At 42.6% G+C, this 19,290-nt stretch overlaps 1 protein-coding gene across 1 annotated transcript; it reads left to right on the top strand.

The window, feature by feature from the left end:
* Positions 1 to 34: 34 nt before the first annotated feature.
* On the top strand, positions 35 to 13,860 carry ndnf (neuron-derived neurotrophic factor). The gene is made up of 4 exons (XM_008407532.1): positions 35 to 352; positions 8,686 to 8,880; positions 9,246 to 9,370; positions 11,671 to 13,860. Exons 2-4 carry the CDS (start codon positions 8,687 to 8,689, stop codon positions 13,065 to 13,067), a joined length of 1,716 nt encoding a protein of 571 aa, XP_008405754.1. The 5' UTR covers positions 35 to 352; position 8,686; the 3' UTR covers positions 13,068 to 13,860.
* Positions 13,861 to 19,290: the final 5,430 nt, after the last annotated feature.

Raw genomic sequence — 19,290 nt, 5'->3', positions numbered from 1 at the left:
CACACACACACACGCCCGCACGCTCGCGCGCACACACACACACACATTCTCTCTCTCTTCCCTCTCCCTCTCTCTCTGTCTTTCTTAGACACACACACAAACACACTCCTGCCCACTGGAGACCAGTTAAATCCGCAAGAAAACTGCAAACGCGCATCAGAGCGGTCGCTTAATCCGATTGATCGGTCCAGACAAGACGCGTGAAAACTGGAGGAACTACTGGACACCGCAGAGGACAACTTGCTCTTTTGATTTTTGTTTTTTCTCCCCTGTGAGATCGGGGTAATTTTTTTTTTCTCCACATTTTATTTTAGGGGAGTTTTGGCCAACAAGAGGCACCATCCTTAGAGAGGTAAGGCTGATGTGAAGATGTTTTATTATTATTACTATTTTTTATTATTTGGCTTTATGTCTGATTCGGGATTATTTCCTTTTATATATATATATATACACACACACCAGAAAACTTTTTTTTATTTCTGAAACTTTTCTACCGCTCCCCCTTTTTTTTCTTTTTGCAGCTCTGTGTTTCTATATTTAAGATCAGAGCCGATCGGACTTCTTGTCTGGCAATGAGAGACAGAGCGGAGGAAAAGAAGATTTTTTTTTTTTGGGGCTTACAACTGCGAGATGTGAAAAGTTTCAAACGCATATGAAACCAAGCCCCGGCTCGCATGCTGTTTTAATTTTGAGTTTATCTTCGGGTTTGGCACGGCAACACACGGTGCGGATGAGATGATGAACTTTAGAAAAATCCTCTTCGCCTTTGTGCCTGCCTCCCCTCCCCGTCGGACGGGTTCCCATGCTCCCAGGGGTGACCCAGCACCCAATAAAAGGCGATTTATCATTACGCGCAGGACGTCTCCAAACTGCACGCGCGCTGCTTCTGATATTTGCTCCCGTCATAACTTTTTAGTATCAAAACTTTTTTGTTCCCCCCTCTCCTCTCCTCTCCTCTCCCCCGCCCCCCCAAAAAACAAAGTTGAATGCGTTATTTTTTAGTGTCACCTTTGGCACCTATGGATGCGTTTGCGCACCTGTGACAGCGCAGTCCGGGATGAAAGGTGCGCTTAAAGCTACACTACACTACAAAAACCGAACTGTTTCGATTTAACCAAGATACTCGGTGCGTGCCTTTCATTTAGGTAGATCTTCACCAATAATTCTTTTGCAACCTTAACCAAGTTTTAAAATGTACTTACCAGTTAGTTCGAGTCTAACTAATTAAGATATTTTTATGTTCCAAATTAATTGTCATTGATTAGTCAAATACATTTAATTGGTGATAGCTGTTTGACTTTATGTCGACTAAAGTTTTTGAAAAAAACTGTCATATTCACCAAATGGTGTCTTCCTAAATCAAATGAAAACATTTGCACAATCGAGAGCAAAAACCAGCAGGAGAATCACACGAAGGTTCTCAATGGAGAAAAGAAAGACATTTATTTACTTTATCCTTTATTTACATTATAAACCTGGAATTTCTGATCAATACCAAGAAAAGCTGATTGATAACGATACAACACAAGCGCTTTACAGATGCAGAACTATGTAACTTTGCTGGTCGTAAAGAAGAAAACCTTAAACCTTGTCACTGTTACTTTCATGAATTCCTCACGTGTTACGGAGAAGCAGAAACTAAGACTTAGCCATGGTGAAGGCATAAAACTTCATTAAAACCAGTTTCAATATGGTGGCATGGTGGCCTTTTCTTTCTTTACCATAGAACTGCAGATTGGAGTTCGTTGGCAGTGAACTCCAGTCTGTCAATGGCTTGCTAGCTGTCAGACCAGCTAGCATGTTCAACACGACATGCAATGAGGTCAAAGTTTAGTTCCAGCTCAAAAAGTTTCTCAACCACAATTCCCAACCTTTGGGAATTGCCATGCCCAAGGCGTACCCCGCCTCTCGCCCAATAACCGAACCAACATCTTCAGTTAGCCTGAACAGTAGAAATTCCTTCATAAAGTAAACGCAGCTAATGTTCCTACAGTGGAAATGAATTCTTACAGTGGTATAAAATGTTACTCTTGCGCCGAGGAATAACACCGTGCAACTAAAAACTCTTATGACATTGCTAACTTTTACGAAGACGATATATTCATTTACATGTACAGCACCGCGTGCGATTGGTGATAATAAGGTTGTTAATTAGTCAAAATTCAACCGTCTCCGAAATTCTTTATTTTACAGTGAACTTCTATTTATTTTTATTTACTTTTGTTTTACCTGCTGATGCGTTTTGATTCACTGAAGCGATTCATTGCAGCTCTGACACTTTGTGTTGTTTTCCTCATCTGAGAGCCGCTCTGTCGGTGTTTAATGAGGGACGTACACCCAGGAGAGCACAGGGAGCTCAATAACTGTATTTAGCCGGGTGAAGACACACCGACTCCTCTTTAGCTTTCTCTGGAGAACGAATCATGAAGAAGGAAAAAAAAAATGGTGGTTGGGGTTCGGTGGAGTTGGGGGCGGGGGGGAGAATAACAGTCCTAAAATGGGAAGGTCCACGTCGCATACCGTAACTAAACCGTGATTTGCATATGAAAACTCTGGGGCTGAAAGAATTCCACCAGTGTTGCTGCTGCTGCGGTCGCTCGCTAGCGTCCTGAGAGGTGACAGGTTTCTGCCTGTGTGTGCATACAGTCTCCTTTGCTTTTCTGTCACACATCCAGAGTCAGAGCGTGCAAGTTTTCTTTCCTTATTTCCTAGTTAAATTACTTATTATATCTCATGTGCCTCCTGACCCTCCGAACCCCACCCACAGCCACGCTCACTTTGAGAAGACCCTTATTATTCTCCCTCAGAGGGACTGTTTTTTCCGTGCTCCACCTATCTGCTCTCTCAAACATTCACACACCATCCGAAGTGATGGGCAGTGGGTGGATGACTTTCCCATGAGGGGGGCATTTTATCTTGTAATCTACAATCACCCTTGTGGCAGTCACAATGCCAGCCACATCAGTCAGACTCAGTTCCTTCTGAGTGGATGCTTAAAGCCCACCCCAACCCCTGCTCAGAGAGGGGGGCACATTCCAGGATGCGAAAACCCCAAGGTCCGACGTCGGGCCGCGCAGAGAGCGAGGAAGGAGCAGGATAGAGAGAGTTGGAAGGAAAACCGAGCTCCCCCATTTCCATGACAGCGGCGAGCGGTTCTGATCATGTGGACGCGGTTCAGAAACTCAAACTGTGAGTGATGTTGTGGATGGCGAGGCGACAGCTCCTGAGTGATGATGTAGACTTTGCGCAGAGGGTGGAACAGTGCAGTTTGATGGTTTGGATGTACTGCACTGCACACATACACCCACCCCCCACACCCACACACACACACACACTCAAACACAAGATTAAAGTCTCCGTTCTTGGCTCCAAAGTCCCAAGCACACCACAAGTCTCTACCAAACCATTAACGAGCTGTTCTCGCTGTCCAAGAGATCCAGACCTGATTTGGTTTGGCCGGTTTCTTGCGCAGGTCCGGGGTCCTGTGCAGTTTTTTTTTTTCTCTTCTGTCTTTGACTCTTGATTTTCCTCTCTCTCTTCTTCCACTCCATCACCAATCTACCATATTGCGCTGCAATTCCCAACGTTGGCCCTGAAGTGACAGCGATGGAACTTTCTGCACAGCACCCACCGTAAATCTGCCCCCACAGACTTCCTTTAAGAAAACACACACACACAAAAAAAAAGAGAGAGAGAGAGAGAGAGGTCCCGTGTGGGCCCCCGCCAGGCGTCTTGTTGGGTGGAATCCGAAATGTGTCTTTATTTGTGTAAAAATTAAACTGCCTTTTATTCCTTCCCGTTCTGTTAATGAGCTCCATGTGTCAGCAGGCAGGAAGCTTATCCATATTGACAAGGAGCTGGAAGGAAGGAGGGAAGAGGAAGGTTGGAAAAAAAAAAGTAATGGGAGGAAGGGGAGGCCGAGAGCAAATTGGTGAGCACATGCAGCAGGGAGAAGGAGTTTTGGACTTTCTTCTTAGGAAAAATCTAACTTATTAGGCATACTGACTTGAAATTCAGCGTGTATGTTGACAATAACCCAATCAATCCACACATACAACACACTCACAAGTTATTGTCAAAGAAAGTGGATCGGTACAAATTACAATCAGTACTAGCCCTACTGGATGGCCTAGACAAGGTTTCTCAACTCCAAGGACTGCCACGAGAGGGATGACGGGTGCAAGCAATGGGCTCTCTAGAAACCTTTGCAGCCTTCTTGTTGGTTACAAGCGTCAATCGAAACCTCTGAAAGTTCCACTGAGTCCCTTAAGGGCCATAATCCAGAAGTGAAAGAAATGAAATTGTTACCGCAGACCAGTCATGGGAAGCCAGAGGGATAATTGGTTGTCCGAGTTCCAATGGCCACTTGCCGAAGAGCTGGAATGAGCATCGTTTTTTTCCCCCCCACACAAAGAGAACGAGTAGAGCACTCAATCACAATCTGTACATTTACTGCGCGATACTCCACTGCTGAAGAAAAGGCGCGTTGAAGCCTTTGTGCTTCAACGCATTTGGATCCCATTCCCCAGGGACATGATATTGGGGAGAAATGGCGCCGTAACATCACTCACATCACTCCATAGACACCATGCTCACGGTGAAGTTTGGAGGAGACTGAATCACGATATTTTCAGCACCAGAGTGCATAGAACTGAATAAAGGGTAAATGGACAAATGTCCCAGGACAGGAATCGGTTGCCGTTTTTCCAAAATGATCGACCTGAAATAAAGATGCAAGAAGTGGATCCCCAATACGCAGCCAAGGAATCCCTTACCTAGCTTCAGACAAAGAAAATAAAGCTTATAGAGTGGCGCAGAAGATTAGAGTCCTCTGAACAGTCAAGATTTGAAAACAGTTGTCTGGAGGAATGGGTACAAATCACAAAATATGAAATTCCAGAGAAATTCAAGCTGTTGTCATCAAGAGACGCTTTTCAACCGTGCATTTAATACATTTAAGTAAACAAGTGCAACACATTTCTTTCTGTTATTCCGCCTTGTTACACAAAACTTTACTTATGCTCTAATTTGGGATGATTGCTTTGTATGAGTGGTTTGCTTGGTAATCATTTAGTGTCCATTTAGAATCCACAGTTCCACGTGATTTGCTTTGTAACGTCTCCAAATAACAGCAGGTCAAAGCTTTTCCAAGTGTCATTCCTCAAAGAAAGGGTGTGGAGGTCATTGTTGAACTATTTTTTTTCCTGTTACTGTAGACGTTGAAAAGACTGTCATGGAAACAGAGAAATGATGACTAAAGTGCTGTGTTTTTGTCCTTTAATCCCATTATACTCTTGGGCTCCAGAGTTTGCCCATTATACACACACAAGATGGTTTTTTTTCCGTCCTGAATTCCTGTTGATTCCCACAAAAAAACAAAACGAACGCTATAAATATATAAATAAGCAGACCAAGAGCAGCAGGGAAACAAAGTTAACACGATTGCGGGTTAGTTCGTCTTAAAATGATTTGGTCTTCAAGATGGACTCAATTCTTCTGTGTTCTAATTAAACATTGCACTTTATTTCTTCCAGATGCTGCTTTGCTTTTAATGTGTTGTTTTGGTAGGTTAACTGTAGAGCACGGGAGTGTGTGTGCATGTGCGTGCATGTGTTTTGGGGGGGGTGGACAGCAGGCTCACATGTAGAAACGGCGCAGCCTGGACCGTGTTGACACTGCGACAGTCCGTGCGACTGCAGTGACCCGCCGCAGCTGCTCTGACATTCAGATGTCATCCCTTTGCGATATACAGCGCGCTGTGATGAAGGAGCGAGTGTTTTCGGTGTCTGTGGGAGAGGTGTCACACATGAGGAGCGCTCTGAAGACACCTATCAAATGTGCTAATGACAGGGGTGATAAAATACTTGGAATATGAGCTGGGTGACATCAGCGCGTAGGGCCACGGCTGGCGCAGGAGAAGGGGTCCTCACCGTGTCTATTTGGCTTTTAGGGGATGTTGGAATGACTGGCAGCCGAGGGCAGCTATGCGCGTACCGCCTCCCCTGCCGCCTCGAGTATTAATAGACAACGTCTTTGTTCTAACTGACATGGTTATTTTTTTTTTTTTAAAAGCGGAATGAGACAAGCCGAGACGATAAGGATCTCCGCTCTCTCTGTGTGAGTCAAACCTCAAAGTACCACTTAGGTGGTTTTTCTTTTGCTCTCTGATGTCTGGCGGTACAACAGCGGGCTTGGCTTAGACAACAGTCAAGACCGAGACAATGTCAGGACCTGTCGAGGGTTATTTATTTTTATTTTTTTACTCTTGCCTGCACTTTTAGAGGACCATAATGAAGAAATAATCAAGGTTTTTCAATGGAGGTCCATACTCATCACTTTAAATCCTCAGATGTTTACTAATCTGCCCCCTGTTTACAGTGACAGTTAAAGAAACCGCAAAGAATTGAAAAGGGAAAGATGTGTGTGCACAAGTGTTAAAGGGATTATTTGCTTGATGGAGAGGGGGAAAAAAAAGAATAAAGGAAAAAAAACCCTGAGATCAACAGGCGAGGGCGGGAGTACTAGAGAAGGAGAGAGGGAAAGAGGTCATTAAAAGGACACCATCTCACTTGCAGTAAATGGCAGTAAAGTATCTGGCTAATCTGCCATCATTACGCTGATTAAATCACCGGGGATTTGGCGTTCCCATCAGCTGCAATCAATGGGGCAAAAATCAATAGACAGGCGATACGCGAGAGGCTGTTTGGCCTTGGTTAGCTGCACCTCGCCCAGATCGCTGCTCCAACTGCGGACTGCGCCACCAGCATTTTTATATTGGGGTCAATAAAACTTAAACGACATGGACCGGAGCATTTTATGTTGAGGGTTTTGTGAAATACTGCAGTGTGGTTCCCCCGGGGGCACGAGGTGATGTCTTTTTCCTCTCACACATTCCCACTTAAAGTATAATCAATTCTCTCTTTTGGAGGAGGCCTGGGGTTCTCGTTAGCGCTCCGTTTTCGGTGATTCTCGCTGTGATTTGGGATTGTCATTTACAAATTCACAAGAATTTTGCTCAGTAGAACTAAATTCCAAAGTCATAAGTAGGTGATGCCAAATTGCTGCGACGAAATATTAGGAAGTCATATTGGAGGTCTTTATTTATGTAAATAACTCATTGAAAGTGGATAGCCAACTCTATAAAGTAGCCATTAATTATTTTGCTAACTTACTTTGTGCAGAACAGAAAGTTGAAATGTCACATATGTCTGTATGCTTTACATCAAACCACAAGCCAAATAACTTAATTTAGCTTACCTCAGCCTTAACAGCTAATAGTAGCTTCTTGCTTTTAGTTTTACTTTTCTAAATTGTAATGTTTGGACCTTAAAGAATGTTATATTTGTGAGAATTAAAAAAAAACTATTCATAGATCGAAAGTTGCGTAAAGCACTCATTAATATGTGTACTAACCATAAAACTGGCACCAAGAGTCAGCTAGCTTCACCTAACTCTTTGATACGAATGCGTATTGACAGATAAACATGTTTTCATAAAGCGGGAAAATAACAGTAAAATTCAAAAGACGTGGTTTTTATGACATGCTAAAGAGCTAAACAAGAACAGCATCTATTTATTGCATTTGCTATGTTGTTAGTCGTTAACGGTTAGCCGCTAATGACAGTTTTCGCACAGTGCTTACAAATAATTTGGATTTTGTCTGTCACTGTTCTTTTTTTTATCGCTGAGGACTCAAAGTAACAAAGTTAATAAAGCTCCTTCAGTAGTTTTATGATATGTGTCTTTATTAGTGGACTCTTGTTAGCACTTTATTAAGAGTATTGTTAATGAACTCAGACTTCCCGTTTTCCTTTGTTGAAACTGTATGGACTATTGATCAAACCGATTGATGACTGGGTATTAGTTGCTATAATGGAATCCTCGTTGTAGCTCAAGAGACAGAACAGAATACTAAGATCAAGAGAACAAAACATAATATTAACAATATTTGTGAAAAAGGAGGTGCGGATGAAGAGTATTACTAAAGAGGCTATTTTTAAAGAAATAGTTTCTCCAATGAAATTAACTTCTATAAATCTCGTCTAAATTTTCTAAATAATAATCCATGATGTCATTTTTTCAAAGACATATAAACAAATAGCCTACAGACTGGGCCATAAAAACTGTGAAGTAGCCCTTTTGTTTAATGATGAAGCTCCAAAGAAGATGCCAAGTTTAGTTCAACTAGCGGCTAACGGGTAGCCGCTAATGACACAGTATACTCACAGTGCTTACAAATCATTTGTATCTTGTCTGTTAGCATTTCTGTTTCTCCTGAGAGCCCAAAATAACACCACAAAGCGATTTAGAAGTAGCAGAAGCCTCTCTGATGGTTTCATGACTGAAGGTCTTCATTAGTGGACTCTATTAGCATAACGAGGTGACTGCAGAATTATTTCCTTTTTTAAATCCAAATAAAAGCCTCAAACATACATACAAGACATCAAGCTTAAAGTACACACTTTTATTTCACTAAATAAATTACAAACAGCAAACTTCACGTTGACCAGAAATTTTGTGTTTTAATATCCTGAGATCTTGTCTCTGAAATCGTTTCAACACCATACTGGAAATTCAAATTGGTTTTCCAAACATAAGGTGTTTGGTGTCATGTCAAGAAACAGTAATTTGTGATGTATGTCTCGGTTCTTATAGTGGCTGCATAAATGTCTTTGTGTATTTCAGAATGAGGCAGTGTAAAGGCTGGAGCTTAGTGCTGCTGCTGGTTTTGGGCCTGGGATCGTTGGCCCAGAAGCTGCCCACGAGAGACGAAGGACTCTTTCAGATGCAGATCCGAGACAAGTCGCTGTTCCACGACTCGTCCGTCATTCCAGATGGAGCTGAGATCAGCGGCTACCTCTTCAGGGACACGCCAAAAAGGTGAGCACTGTGAAGACACCTAGTGGCAGACTGACTGACATGAACCCAGTGACTTCTTCAAGACTGAATAAAATGAGTCAGTTTCACCTTGAGATTGGCTCATTCATACATGGAAGAAAATATCTCATTTGTGAATGGTTTGTCCCTATAAATAAGAAGGAAGATAAGATGTTTTTCTGTAACGCGATCTATCGAGTCGATGCAGACATAAATAATAGATGAGAATGTCAGTGTGGGAGAGCGAACAAGGTCGACGGTATAATATCCCCTTGTTCTTCAGTGTTGGTGTCCTAGATGGTCTGTGCATATTGTTTGGATAACATCAGACTATAATGAATCGTAAGAGCCAGTGTTCATTTCCACAGGTACTACTTTGTGGTGGAAGAAGACAACACCCCCTTGTCTGTGACAGTGACACCTTGTGATGCTCCTCTGGAGTGGAAACTGACCCTGCAGGAGCTGCCGGAGGAGTCCAGTGGAGAAGGATCAGGTATAACTTGACATCAGACAGCAGTGGAAGAGGTTAATGACATGCTACGTGGAAATATCGCTATCCCCCATACATAATTACCCTCCGCGCCAATGTTAGGCTTGGTGTTTTGGAAGGTTTTAATTAAGTCACACTCGTAGTGTCTAGTCTGACCACTAATGAGGCATGGGCATGTCCCAAACTCACGTCTATAATTTCAACAGAGGGCTGTTCTCTAGTCAGCCTTCTAAATCAAAGTCATTACGTCCTTCTACTCAATGCGTTTTTGGCCTTTTCCAAGCTAAATTCTCTTCTTCTCTGTTTTGTCTGACTTCCTTCTGCTATTTTTCTTTCTTTTGACTCACTTTAAAACTTTGTCCATGTGGAAGCTGTCCTATGAGCATGAGAGGCCTTGCCAGCTGACTAAGGTAGTGGTTTAGACTACAGAAGTGTGATGTGAGCATATATTTGAATGTTAATGCACAAGCAACTGTTTGCGCCTCTGCCATTGTCAGATCAAATACTCTAAAATGAATAATTGGCTAGTAAACTAGTAAGTTTACACAAGCCCTACCTCAGGAGAGAAGAATTCGTCCTAAACCGAAATAATGCAGAACAATGCCAGCTGGACTACGATTGGGCAAAGTATGAATGTGTGAAACCATAATAACTGTGAAATTGAAGTTTCACACAAACAAATGTATAGTTGGTATAACATCATTTTTATATTACAATGTTGTTGGGTAAGACATTTTTAATAAATAAAAAAATGTCGCTTGGCCGTATCAGGTACGCAAGTCATCATATCCGTTGATATGACATGAATTCAAGTAGCTCTGATTTTCACTAATCATCCTTGAGATACTTCTGCAACTTCACTGGAGCCCACCTGTGGTACATTCAGATTATTCAACAAAATTTGTAACCGAACATAAGCTCTCAGTTGATATCAGAGGATAAACCATGAAATGAAGTCGATGGAATTACCTCATAGACCGGACTATGTCAAAGCACATATCTGAGAATTGGACACAAACAAAAATAATCAGCAGCACTGAAAAGACCCCAGAGGTTACTAAAGCAGAGTTTTTTTGTTCCCTTGTGGACATATTACAGGGAAGCATCCAGAAAGTCAGCTATTGATGAAACACTGCACTGCTCAGGTCTTTACAATATGATGGCCAGATAGACATGGAAGCTTTAACTTTACCAAAAAGCAACACAGAAAGGGTTAGACCATGATGAACAAAATTCTCTGGTCAGATGAAACTAAAATAGAACTTCATCAACTGGCTAAAAAAAATCATTACTATGATGTGGGCAACTAGACAACATCCAAACATTTAGAGTGTTCAGGAAAACCTGTTTTGGAGTTGTCTGGACCTGAGAATAGGGAGAGGATTTGTCATCCAATCTGACAACGACACCAAACGCACAGAGGAGTGGTTTTAGGGGCATCCCATGGACGATGTGTTTAAGTGGCCCAACCACAGCCCAGACTGAACTCCAGCTGAACATGGGTAGAGTTCAGACTGACTCCAGAGAGGAATTGGAAACATTATTTTAAAACAGGTGTGCCAATCTTGGAGCGTCTTACCCAACAACAGACGTTCCTAAGCCTGGACTTCAAGGCCAACATGAGGTTGCAATTGTTGCCAAACGCTCTTTAAGAAAAATATTAAACCATTGGTGGAAATACATAAAGAACACTGAATTACCAAGCAGGGGGTAATTCTAACAACTGTAGAATTACCAAGCCCCTTTAAAACTAAGTAGTGGTTTTGATATACCAAAAATTTGATATATGCCTAAGCTCAACACACTATCAGTTTTGTGAATCTGACTTTAAAAAAGGTGCTACAGCAAGAGTTAACCTTGTGAATTTCTTAATGTCTTTGGTCTTCGTGTCTCCAGAGGGAGTAGATCTTTGAGCATTAATTTTTAGCACTCCACTGAGCACACTCTCTAGCTAACAAACATAATATTATGGTTTCTGGCTTAAGTTGGAGTTGGCACTCAGACTGTCTCTCTCACATAGGAGCTACAAGGCGCCTCTTTGTGGCACAGCTTCTCTCGGACAGCCAAGTGAATGCTGGCTTGTGATCTTCGGGGATGTTTGGAATGTAAACACAACCGTGATGCGAGCGAGCTCATTATCTATAAGTTTCATCGCAATCTAGCAGCAATAAATTTCTTGTAGTGGATGTTTTTGAATAAAGCATGAAAGATATCCTACACTTCTAATCTATATTCATGATAAACTAGCGGAAATGCAACATCACGCAAGGAGCTCATGTTGTGTGTTTGCTTTTCTTTTCCAGGAGAGCCTGAACCCCTGGACCAGCAGAAACAGCAGGTGACTGTAGACGAAGGCACAGAGCTCTTCACCTACAAGGGAAACGATGTGGAGTCCTACGTGGCAACAAGCACGCCCTCTGGTCTCTACCAGCTGGAGTTGCTGTCCACTGAGAAAGACAGCAACTTCAAGGTGTACACCACCACAACTCCAGAGTCTGACCAGCCTTATCCGGAGCTGCCCTACGACCCCCGTGTTGACGTGACCGCGTTGGGTCGCACCACTGTCACGCTAGCCTGGAAGCCGACGCCGACAGGCTTTCTGATGGGCCAACCTGTTCAGTACTGCGTGGTAATTAACAAGGAGCACAACTTCAAAAGCATGTGTGCCGCGGAGGCCAAAATCAGTGTCGATGATGCTTTCATGTTGGCTCCGAAGCCCGTCAGAGACTTTAGCCCCTTTGACTTTGTGCACTTTGGCTTTGTTCCCTCTGACAATGGGTTTGGCAAGGAGAGAGGCCTTACTAGTAACAAGATTTCACGAGCATATTTAGCCAAACCCAAAGCGTCTGACATTCAGAAGGTGTGCATTGGCAACAAAAACATCTACACTGTGTCAGACCTTAAACCAGACACCCAGTACTACTTTGATGTGTTTGCCGTGAACTCGGCCACCAACACCAGCACGGCATACGTAGGAACATTTGCTCGCACCAAAGAGGAAGCCCGTCAGAAGACCCTGGAGCTGAAGGACGGCAAAGTGTCGGACGTTTTCATCAAGAGGAAGGGAACGAAGTTTCTCCGCTTTGCTCCCGTGTCTTCGCACCAGAGAGTGACGCTTTTCGTGCACTCGTGTCTGGACGCGGTCCAGGTGCAGGTGAGGCGAGATGGCAAGCTGTTGCTGTCGCAAAACGTGGAAGGGGTGCGGCAGTTCCAGTTACGGGGAAAGCCGAAAGCCAAGTACCAGATCCGCCTTCGAGGAAGCCGGAAAGGGGCGTCCACGCTGAAGGTGCTCGCCACTACGCGGCCCAGCAGCAAGCAACCCTTCCCTTCTCTGCCCGAGGACACTCGCATCAAGGCCTTTGACAAGCTGCGCACCTGCTCCTCCGTCACCGTGGCCTGGCTGGGCACGCAGGACCGCAACAAGTACTGCATTTACCGAAAAGAAGTGGCCGACAGCTACGGTGAAGAGCAGCGACGCAGGGAGCAAAATCAGTGTGCCGGGCCAGAGACCCGCAGGAAATCCGAAAAGGTGCTGTGCAAGTACTTCCACAGCCCGAACCTGCAGAAAGCTGTGACAACAGAGACCATCACGGGTCTGGAGCCAGGCAAGACCTACCTGCTGGACGTTTATGTGGTGGGACACAGTGGCCACTCAGTAAGATACCAGAGCAAACTGGTGAAAACAAGGAAGTACTGCTAAATGACTCTGCAAAGAATAAATCTATTATATAAATATATATATTAAATAAGTTTATTTAACACTAAGTGATATTCTACTAAGAAGTGTACACAGACTGACTACTCATGCAGCTGATGGGCCCGTAGTAGAGACTGAACTGTTTGTAGAGAAAGAGAGAGATATCAACCTGTATATTTATGTTTACATTTTTATCTCGGCGCGACCCGAGAGGCCCGAAGCGCGAGCTGCTTTTCCTACCAGGCTTGTTGTCTTGACATCGAGTTGCCACCAGGGAGGGAGGCAGAACTTCAGCGAAAAATCACATTTCCTCCCGCGTCGGTTCCTGTGTCACTGCATGACATTTGCTTTCGTCCATCACATCCTTCGGTAAGAGTCACAGCGACCGGAGGAGATCCAGAGGCTTCCCGCTTTGTATAGCTCTCTCAACTGCATACTCGTTTCATGTTTTAGGAGAAAATTTAAATTATTTTATACTTTGTGTCTATATTTTTGATTGTCTCTTTTTATTGATGACAATGTTGGCTGTTCCAGATAATTTCCGGTTTTTATGTGGAAGCTGTAGTTCAAGACATTCCCTTTGTGTATCCCAGCCAGTGTTTTCCTCTAGAGCCCATCTTGTAAATGTATTCGGTTTTGTGCTGGAGATCTGTGTTATTATCACTGTATCGCTGTGTGCGTGTGTGCACGTGCGTGTGTGAGTGCGTGCGTGAGTGAGTGTGTCACATGTACAGAGATGTCCTGCCAATATTCATGTACATAAAGCCTAAATATAGAACAAGTAATCCCTGTGTCACCCTGGGTGTCAAGTTCTTTTCACCAAGCAGTTAACATTGCATTCACAGCTCTGTGATGATCGAGCACATTGTGCGTTTTATTTGCTCGAACAGGGGCCTGTTACGCTTTAATAACCTTTACTAACTTCCACAACCTGATTTTTATTGAACTCAAAATTTACATCAAAGTAAATGCTTTTATTGAGGTCCAGAAATAATTAATGAATTGCAAAAAATAAAATAAAATGTAATTTTCCAGTATTTGACCAACCTATCAATTGGAGCCAATCAAGAAATAGTTGGTTGTTCTGTCCAACACATCATTACTCTGCAGTCAGCTAGCATAATTTGCTTTCTTAAATCATATATAGCTTAAAAAATGAAAAACAAAACTAGTACATCATGCCATAAGAAGAGGCCACAATAGACACAGGGAAAAGCAATCAACTCCCAGGTTTGATTTACTTTTCAACAAACCTGCTGTGATTTGCCACATTTCCGCTACAAGTAAACGAGCAATTACTGATAGTGGTTCACTTACTGATAGTAAGTGAACCACTTACTATCAGTAAGTGATAGTTTACTTGTTCACTTACTATCAGTAAGTGAACCACTAATGTAACACACTACAAAAAAATACAAACTGACCCTGTACAGCTGCAGTTGGTAACTTCTATAAAAAAATTAAAAAAAATCGATATTTTTTACATATTTGTTAAAACTATCGCGGCGTTGTGGCAGTAGGACACAGATAATCTGAGAAAAGGTCAAGCTTCTCCACTTCCTCCAAAAAACAAAGAATCAGAGTCAGGAGGAGCATCTCAGCGCTGTCAATTGACCTTGTGAACACGCTGCTAAATGTGCTAATGTCGGAGAAACAACTTGACATGGCAGGAAAACTGTTTATCCGCGGTCATTGGTGGCTATGCTAATGCTGTTGATGGTTTTAGCTTCGCAGAAATCAAGGGAGGGAGGGGCAGCGCTAAGACCCACCTCCTGTCTCAGATTTTTTGGTTCTTGTTAGCACTGAGAAGGCAGAAGAGCTTGATTTTTTTTCACAGATTATACTATGATACTACACTGTCACAACATAGTGACGGTTTCGACAAATATGTATTACATACTGCAGTTTTAATAAGCTCCATCTCTATGTTGCTTTTAAGCGCAGATGCTAGCTGTGTTGTCCTTTGCAAAACATCCTTCAAACTCAAAGGATACATTGATGTACAATAGGATACATCCAATGCTAGGAACCATGGTCAAATATATAAATCCTTAATTCCATAAAAATATCAGAAGTTGGTCAGCTCTTTCATGCACTGCAGTGATTACTCCTCCTATAGCGGTGACATGGCCCTACATGTCTGTCTCCGCTCCTTGCCCAAACCCATCTACACACACATATATATATACAAAACCCATGCATCAAAGCCCGGCTCTCGTTACTACAGGAAGGATAAACACAGGGAACCCTGCAGATGTAGGCGCTCATGTGGAGGCTTTGCCAGTGGATTTCCTGCAGCACGTTGGTTTCCTCACTCCTCTCGGGCCGAACTAAAAGCGGGACATTTCTATAAGCTTCACAGCTGATATCCTTCACACATGCAGGGGAAAGCATTTGAGCAGAGCTGGCCGGCTTTATTAGCAGGATACCCATAACTCCCACAGCTCTCTGAAAGCCCCTCCGCATTATTCCAGGGCAACGACAGGTTAATGGAAGCCAGGTGGGGCCTCCGCGCATTTCCTGCAACCAGGAGCCCCCATGACTGACAGCAAACCGTGGCGGTAAATTGGGAGCGCAGCTACCCAAAATCAGAGTCAGGATGGGAACATGGCCGTTTTTTTGAGAAACAGCTGCTTTTCTTGGCCGCGTCGGACAAGAGTGAGCTTTTCCATCCTCCGCAGACGCCGCTGTACGTGTGGATATGTGGACTCATGTGGGCCTGACCTTTCTCTTCGGAGGACTCAGTTCAAATGTGTCCAACTCTGGATTAGACCGACTGCTATTCAAATTTAAAGCTTTTCTTCTTTTTTTTTAAAGCTAATGAAGAAAGTTACAAATTAGTAGAATCTGCAGAATCTGGATCCTTGACTACTTTCCAAGATTTACTTTGAACTTAAATACTTTTTAAAAATAACTTTTTTTATTTATTTATTTTTAAGTTACCTCAGTGTATATCTGAACAACTTTTGTGATCTAATTGCAGGGTTTGTTCTGCTTTCAATAAACATACGAACAGACTTCCTGGTGTCACACATGTTGGAACTTTAGCATCAGGATCAATTTTCAAAGTGCTTGACAAAGATAGTGAAGCAGTGTGTAATTATGAGAAGGGTTAAGATTTATGTGTGTTCAAGTAGACTATTTTTCATCTGACTTCCATGTTAGCAGCAGATATTAACAGTCCCACTGTGGTGCAACATCTGTGTTCCTCCATGAAGTTATCCTGATTAAAACTGAGGAATGTGTGTCACTTGCTGCTTTCCCACTGACTATATAATGGCACAATTTGACATCTTGGAATATGTTGCTTAATTGAAACATGGTGATTTTGAAAAAAAAAACATGTTTCTTGATAAATTTAAAAAATCATGTTAGGAGGAGGTGTTTCTTTTTTTGGAGTTTTGAAATTGGTTTATTTTTCAAAACTGAAACATAAACACTTTTTTTTGCTTTACATAAGTCACGTGATCAACAACCGGTTGTTGCTACTGGCGCAAACCTCGAAGAAGACGACAACAGGAAGTAATAGGAGGATCATGGCATGTTTTTTAATGACTTATCACATGAACACACTTATTTACATGCAATTTTAATTGCATTCCTGTTTTTTCGACATTAGGGGACTACTGACAAAGCTTTGTGCATATTTGTAATGGAAATGGAGCAAGTCTGCCAGATTAGCGGTTACTCCTCTCTAGTTCCTCCAAGAATGCGGAAAACCTTTGGGTTTTGCTTCATGATGTTAGTGGTGGAGCAGCATTAAAGATGGAAATTACTTTCTGGGTCTTGTAGGTGTTTAGAAATGATCCTACCTAGTGGACTGGTACAAGCAAAAGGCTCAACCCACAATACATCACACAGAAATACGGATGTTCGACTAAACAACAGAATAACTGTCTGAATTAGCATTAGCTAACATAGCAGTATATCCCACTAACAAGAACACTTTCAGTCTGAGTTGTTTGAAATACTTCGCTGTACAGCCACCAGATCCTAATCCAACAGAGAACCTTTAGATCTGGTAAACGGGGATTGCGTCATCGATGTGCAGCCAAGAAATAAAGTCTTTGGAAAAAAGCACTTTTAAAGATCTGTTTCTTTCCAAATATTTAGATCGAGTTAGGGCTAACGTAGCAGAAAATCTCTGCTTTGCGAAATGTATCCGTTAGTGCAGCCAGGGAGCCTAAGGTCAGCCACTCGCTCTATTTAAAGAGCATTTGCACTTTGGCATTTGTGAGTGTGTTTTGTGTACATGAACATAAAATGCACTTGCGGCTCAACTGAGAGCTGAGTGATGCTTTCGAGCGCAAGTTGTGAAAAGAGGGCAAGGAACAGACAGACACACTGGGACAGAGCTAAGTAAATCTCCTGTGTCTGAAAACAAACACTGTCAGACTGATTGGGCGGGTGGCATTGAAGGAAAAGGTGAATTAGAGGGGATTTGAAATAAAAATCTCGATATTAAGGCAAAACTGTAAACATCCACACAAACAGGAAGTACGAGGAGAGCAAAACTGAAATGATTTCACTTCAGCTTCTCTGGGAGATAGATTAATTACTGAAGTATCAAGTCCAATCCAGTTTTCGTCTCCACTCAGCCCTGATTTTAGAGGTTTCAGCTATATAAAAAAAAGAAATAAAAAAAAAAAAAAGATCCGGGGCTTCCTTCCAAACCAGCGCTGACCAAGAGCTCCATTCCCAGGAAGGGTGGAGAGGCACCAGTGGCCCTGGGGCATTGCTCATCACTGCTGATTACCATTGAGATAATTCATGCAGTTCACAAAAAAAAAGAAAGAAAAAAGACTGACTTCACAAGTGGAACTTTCATTCGGTTCTGCTGCATATTAAACTGCAAGGTCGGTTTTATATTTACACCGTTTTATCGCCGTAACCAAATAATCCTGTACACATGAGAAAAATTAAGGGATAAGAACATGGTTGGGGTTCAGAGACGTCTGCACATAAATGGGATTTCAGATTGTGTGTGTGTGCGTGTGTGTGTGTGTGTGTATGCCACAGCCTTGCTTACTTCCAGGAGTGCGTATGTATAAATATATATATATATATATGTGTGTGTGTGTGTCCACTTACTGCCACCGCTCCCTCTTGCCTGATCTGCCCAGGGGGTGGTCCCCCCCTCTGCTCTCTTGTGCTGGTGAAATCACATCTAAGTGCTTGTAATTTCTCATGCTTCATCAGTACTGTAATTTCAAAGGGCTCGCTCTGAAGACCCTCCTTGCAGCGGCGACCTGAGGTTGTCAAATGAAAACATCGTTTATCCAGTGGCCTCGAAGCTTCAGGAAATGGTTTGCCGGCTATTCAGCGGCAGCAGCCTTGAAAAAGGGAGCTGCGGTGAGGGTTTCTGAAACATGAAACAAAAGGTGGTCTGGCTCGTCAATCTACAGTATCAGGTTTGGGAGATTTCAGAAGAATGCACAGATCCATTTGGAAAAATCTCGTATGAAACCACTTGTACGTTGGCCAAAGTGAGGTTTTCCCTCAGTGAAAATTTTTTTTTTTTTTCAAAGTAAATGAGAAGTCCTGACTATTTATTTCAGTGCAGTTCTTTCCTTTGCTGTGTCTTAAGTGCATTTTTTTGGAGGGGGTTTGTTGCAGTTTCTGGTCCTCAAAGTCGCTTACAGCTCAGCCACCGAGTGGCTCGGTTCCAGCGTTCGATTGGTTCGGGTTCAAATTCGATGAGGTGATATTCAAAACCTCTTTGTAATGAGCTACACGTTGAACGAAACTTGCACCAAACCTTGTCGGTTAATCAAAATTCTTTATTATTAGTTAAAAAACCGCAATAGTTTAAAAAAATGTTTTTCCTACTAAACCTTACTTTAACCACATAAATACACATTGACATCAAGACCTCTTTCACAAGGGCGACCTGACCAAGAAAGGCATTATTAGCACAGGCCATTAAAGGCAAAACAAGTAAACAAAGATAACAAAAATAGACATTAGAAATATATAAAACGTGAACAATTGCACAATAAAGGGCAGTAGCTGCAACCAGTGACGCTTACAAAAACATAAAACTGCAGCTCTGACACATTTATTATTCAATTAGTCAGACCCATTAAGTCCACTTCACAACAGACAAAACCAGGCCAAAATATCCAAATTCAGGTAGAATGCGTACTTGTTCCTTTGGCAGATTGTTTCACTCATAACATTTTCCCCATAAGTGAAATAATCTGCCATTGTAGTAAGTACCTTTCCG

Source organism: Poecilia reticulata, linkage group LG4 (genome assembly GCF_000633615.1).
Source record: "Poecilia reticulata strain Guanapo linkage group LG4, Guppy_female_1.0+MT, whole genome shotgun sequence".
In the NCBI taxonomy this organism is placed as follows: Eukaryota; Metazoa; Chordata; class Actinopteri; order Cyprinodontiformes; family Poeciliidae; genus Poecilia; species Poecilia reticulata.
The sequence above is the reverse complement of the archived record's forward strand: the minus strand, read 5'-3'. Positions and strand labels throughout refer to the sequence as shown.

Excerpts from the sequence above, each read along its gene's own strand:
- ndnf (XM_008407532.1), top strand. The coding sequence starts at position 8,687 with ATGAGGCAGTGTAAAGGCTGGAGCTTAGTGCTGCTGCTGGTTTTGGGC. Across the intron at positions 8,881-9,245 it reads TTCAGGGACACGCCAAAAAG|GTACTACTTTGTGGTGGAAG; the intron begins GTGAGCACTGTG and ends TCATTTCCACAG. Across the intron at positions 9,371-11,670 it reads GTCCAGTGGAGAAGGATCAG|GAGAGCCTGAACCCCTGGAC; the intron begins GTATAACTTGAC and ends TTTCTTTTCCAG.